At 38.3% G+C, this 4,489-nt stretch overlaps 1 protein-coding gene across 1 annotated transcript; it reads left to right on the forward strand.

The window, feature by feature from the left end:
* Positions 1 to 1,158: 1,158 nt before the first annotated feature.
* LOC101301675 (probable nitrite transporter At1g68570-like) lies at positions 1,159 to 4,118 on the forward strand. The gene is made up of 4 exons (XM_004298107.1): positions 1,159 to 1,255; positions 1,538 to 1,755; positions 2,521 to 3,095; positions 3,185 to 4,118. The coding sequence occupies exons 1-4, from the start codon at positions 1,165 to 1,167 to the stop codon at positions 4,116 to 4,118; spliced, it is 1,818 nt and encodes a 605-aa protein (XP_004298155.1). The 5' UTR covers positions 1,159 to 1,164.
* The last annotated feature ends 371 nt before the right edge of the window (positions 4,119 to 4,489 follow it).

Raw genomic sequence — 4,489 nt, forward strand, 5'->3', positions numbered from 1 at the left:
TGCATCTGTTATCATCTGTGTGATTGATCGAGATCAGTGACCTAAAAAGCAACTTGAAGGCATGTTCAGATCCTTCTTGCGTTTGAAATTGAATTGAACTGAACTGGTATATGATCATCAATTGTAATATCAATCAAGTTGGTTTGGAATACTTGTACAGTGATTGTGTTTAACATCACTACTTAACTAAACTGTACATCTACATGAGTTTAATTGATCTGTTCTAGTGTAGACTACTTTAAAAGTCTCGCAGTGACGTTTTCTCGAAGGAGGTTAATTTACACTGTTGTTAATAAATTCTTAATAAATTATGTACTCAGGATTGAAGTATTTATTTCAATCCTTCATAACATTGTTCCATGTTATATTTTCAGACATAAACTAAGAAGCTTTAAAAGAGAAGCTTAGGGTTTCCTCTCGAGCTCGCAGACAGGTACCTATATATCAACTGTTCTGTATGTCTTTTACTTGCTAGCTTAATTAGTATTCCAATATGTTGGATTAGAACTCTTGAACGGCGAAACTACTAGTCACACACGAGACCAGAATTAGTACGTTAATTGAAAGGCCAATTTTGATCTTTTAGTCTAGGAGTAAACGTACAGCAAGTTTAATTAATTTTTTTTTTTTTTCTTCAATGAAATGCTGAGTTTTTCCTTCAACAAAATGCTGAAAGCCTCTTTGGCAAATGCAATCATCACTCTTTGCTAAAACCTATGGGTTGCCACACAATAAAATCAAGATCCTGTCTGAAATGATAATCACACATACGAAGCAGCTAGCATCCCACATGATGTCGACCTTGACATCTTTCCAAACGTGACAATGGCTGTGCATAATGCGCACCGATTCATTACAATAAGGACAACACTAGCTTGGCAGATTGTCATCAAAGAAAACGAAACCAGTCCATAAGACCATGACTATTAACAAAGACGCTGGTTCTCTTTGGGGAGAAGACAAATGAGAAAATTACAAAACCATTATATATAACATATTTGTGAGCCACGTATCTGGAATTATTACATCATGCATGATATATAACTTTTTGTCCTAACTTGTGTTTTCTGTTTATATCTTTATATATATGAGACTGACGAGTTATGCTCTTGGATAGTGCCGATGAATTTAAAACCAGAGATGCAATCTGGGACAATGAAAACAATGGCCGAGGAGAATGTAGAGAATGATTACATTATGAAGACCAACAAGGAAAAGAAGCTTGGAGGCATCAAAACATTGCCATTCATCCTTGGTATGTATACGTAATCTGTAGTTAATTAATCTTCTTAATTATTTGTTTAAATCCATTTGCTTCTGTACTTGGTATATAAATCCAGATTATATTAGTCTAGCTATTTAGTATTTACTTAATTAAATGATAAACATATCATATATTTATATTGCATTATGGAGCATCGTTGAGATAGCTAGTCTTTCAGAATAACTATGAGGAACTGAGGAAGAGATTTCAATCTGTTTTGTTCTCTGAGTTACTATTATCACTTATTCACGTATGCATGGTTTTGTTTTGCAGCAAATGAGATGTGTGATAGATTTGCTACTAGCGGCTTCCATTCCAACATGATAACATATCTGACAGATGAGCTGAACTTGCCACTAGTGAAGGCCTCTAACACCCTCGCCAACTTCTCTGGAACGGCCAGCCTCACGCCACTCCTCGGCGCTTTGGTTGCCGACTCCTTCGCCGGCCGATTTTGGACGATCACCATCGCCTCCGTTATCTATGAACTGGTCTCTTTCTCTAACCCAACTTTGTTTTTTCAAGATCTAACAAGGCTGATTAATCAATGTACTTACATTTTGTCATGTATTTGTAATCACGAGGTTGAGTTTAGACAGGGTTTGTTGTTTTTTTGTGGACTTTCTTCCCGGTTTGTCGATCAGTCATTGGAATAGTTCTCAATTTAATTATATATAAAAAGCCTTTCTAAGAAAAATGATTTTTGCTAAAATGAAAAGTAATATTAAAAACTAATTTGTGTTCTTTTTTTTTATAGAGGACGAAAATAGCTTGGTACAATTCTTATCCTTAACTTGGTAATTAACCGGAAATGAATGTGCTCTTGTACCAATCTGAATCTGCTAGCTTAATTTATAATGCTTCATGTTCTTGTATCAATCGAAAGATATATATAATGCATATTTTTTCATTCAATTGAAAAACTAGAACCCATAAAGGTGCATTCTAAACGTACAACTAGAAAATTAGGAACTTTAGTCCAGAATATCCCCATTGTCAATTTGGTCATTCACTACTCATTTGATTACCATTTGAATGTCAGCTCCAAAACTGCATGTGTCTGCAAACCATACATGAATGAGAATCAATTTCTGATTTGGATAAAAAGGAATTTATGGTCACTGTTAATCATTAATAATATTACATGGGATCACTAGAAAAAGAAAAGGTAGCTACGGAAAGATCCATTTTTCATGTCCGTAAGTGATCGAGTATGTTCAAATGACCACTTACATTTGTTATCTTATACGTAATAGGGATTGATCATCATCACAATATCAGCAGTTTTTCCGGCATTTCGGCCTCCACCATGCCCAACACAAGAAAACTGCACAGAAGCATCGGGTTCACAGCTATGGATCTTCTACTTCTCTCTTCTCCTCACCTCTCTGGGTTCCGGTGGCATCCGGCCTTGCGTGGTGACCTTTGCCGCGGACCAACTAAATTACAAAACCAAGGTCAATACCAAATCAGTAATCAACATTCAGAAGTGGAACTTCTTCAATTGGTACTACTTCTGTATGATATTTGCATCAGTTGCTGCCTTAACTGTCGTGGTTTACGTTCAAGATCATGTGGGATGGGGATGGGGTCTTGGCATACCCACTCTGGCCATGGCTGTATCAGTTGTGGCTTTCGTCATTGGTTCTCCACTTTACAAGAAGCTCAAACCGGGTGGTAGTCCATTGGTTAGACTTGCTCAAGTAATTGTTGCTGCTTTTCACAAGAGGAATGCACTGTTGCCCCATGACCCTAAGCTCTTGTATGAAAATCCACAGCTCGATGCTGATATTTCCGTACATGGAAAACTTTTGCATACCAATCAACTCAGGTAAATATTAACTAATTGGCTACGTATCATTCAGTTAAAAGATGAAATATGGTTCTTGATTACTTACGTACCTCTGTGTTGATTTGAAGGTGGTTTGATAGAGCCGCAATTGTGCTAGCTACGGAAAATATTGAGCCAAAAGAAGAAAACGAAGAAGTTGGTTCAGCACACCTTAACCAGTGGAGGCTTTCAACTGTCCATCGTGTAGAAGAGCTCAAATCCATGGTCAGACTGCTTCCCATTTGGGCTGCAGCCATCCTACTCGTGGCCTCATCTTCTCATACACAGAGCTTCACCATCCAACAAGCCCGAAGCATGGACCGGCATATCTCCAACTCCTTTGAAATTGAACCTGCAAGTTTGCAAATCTTCGGCTTCCTAACTACACTCCTCGCCCTCCCCCTCTATGAACGCCTATTCGTCCCCTTTGCCCGCCGCTTCACCGGAAACCCCACCGGCATCACGTGCCTTCAGAGAATGGGAGTCGGCTTTGCCATCAACATCCTGTCCTCCTTGGTTGCATCCTTCGTGGAGATCAAAAGGAAATCGGTTGCTTTCCATCACAACTTGCTGGATAACCCCAAAGCGGTCATCCCCATATCTGTTTTCTGGTTGGTTCCACAGGGCTGCCTCCACGGACTTGGTGAAGTTTTCATGCACGTCGGACACCTGGAGTTTCTTTATGATCAGTCCCCGGAAAGCATGAGGAGCACTGCGGCTGCGCTGTACTGGGTAGCGATAGCAATTGGGAGTTATATTGGTACAGTGATAGTAACCCTAGTTCATAAGTATTCTGGCAACTCTACAAGGAATTGGCTACCAGACAGGAACCTCAATCGGGGAAGACTAGAATACTACTACTGGCTTTCTGGTGGAATCCAAGTTGTTAATCTCATATACTATGTAGTCTGTGCTAGGTATTACACTTCCAAGCCATTAGAAGAGGTCAGTGATCCACGTGAGGAAGAAGAAGTAAAACTAGCTAAAGTGAAATCGCCATCAAGTCAAATGTTGGATGCTTGAATGGCTCCACTAATGACTAAGCTACCGTAGTTCTTTCTAGGAAGTTTTACGTGTACCTACCTGTATGTGATACCCACATTTACAAATATGATAACAAATTTTTTCTTATTGTAGTAAAATGAGGTATTGGTTGGATAATTTTAGTTCTATAAGAGGAAATTACATCATCAACGACATTTTTACAACTTTACGAACAAACTATTAACAATATGGTAAATAAGTTCAATTATAGATAAATGTGTAAAACAAATTAAGTAACGTAGTCAATGTTGTAAATTACGGTCGAAAAATTTGTCATTTTGGTTCAATTGGTAGTAAAATGAGTATATGTTATACATCTATGTACCATAGTGCATCTCAACTCTTATAAT

Source organism: Fragaria vesca, linkage group LG4, assembly GCF_000184155.1.
Source record: "Fragaria vesca subsp. vesca linkage group LG4, FraVesHawaii_1.0, whole genome shotgun sequence".
In the NCBI taxonomy this organism is placed as follows: domain Eukaryota; kingdom Viridiplantae; phylum Streptophyta; class Magnoliopsida; order Rosales; family Rosaceae; genus Fragaria; species Fragaria vesca.

Coding starts and splice junctions, on each gene's coding strand:
- LOC101301675 (XM_004298107.1), top strand. CDS start 1,165: ATGGCCGAGGAGAATGTAGAGAATGATTACATTATGAAGACCAACAAG. Junction 1,256..1,537: donor AACATTGCCATTCATCCTTG/GTATGTATACGT, acceptor TTTGTTTTGCAG/CAAATGAGATGTGTGATAGA. Junction 3,096..3,184: donor TTGCATACCAATCAACTCAG/GTAAATATTAAC, acceptor GTTGATTTGAAG/GTGGTTTGATAGAGCCGCAA.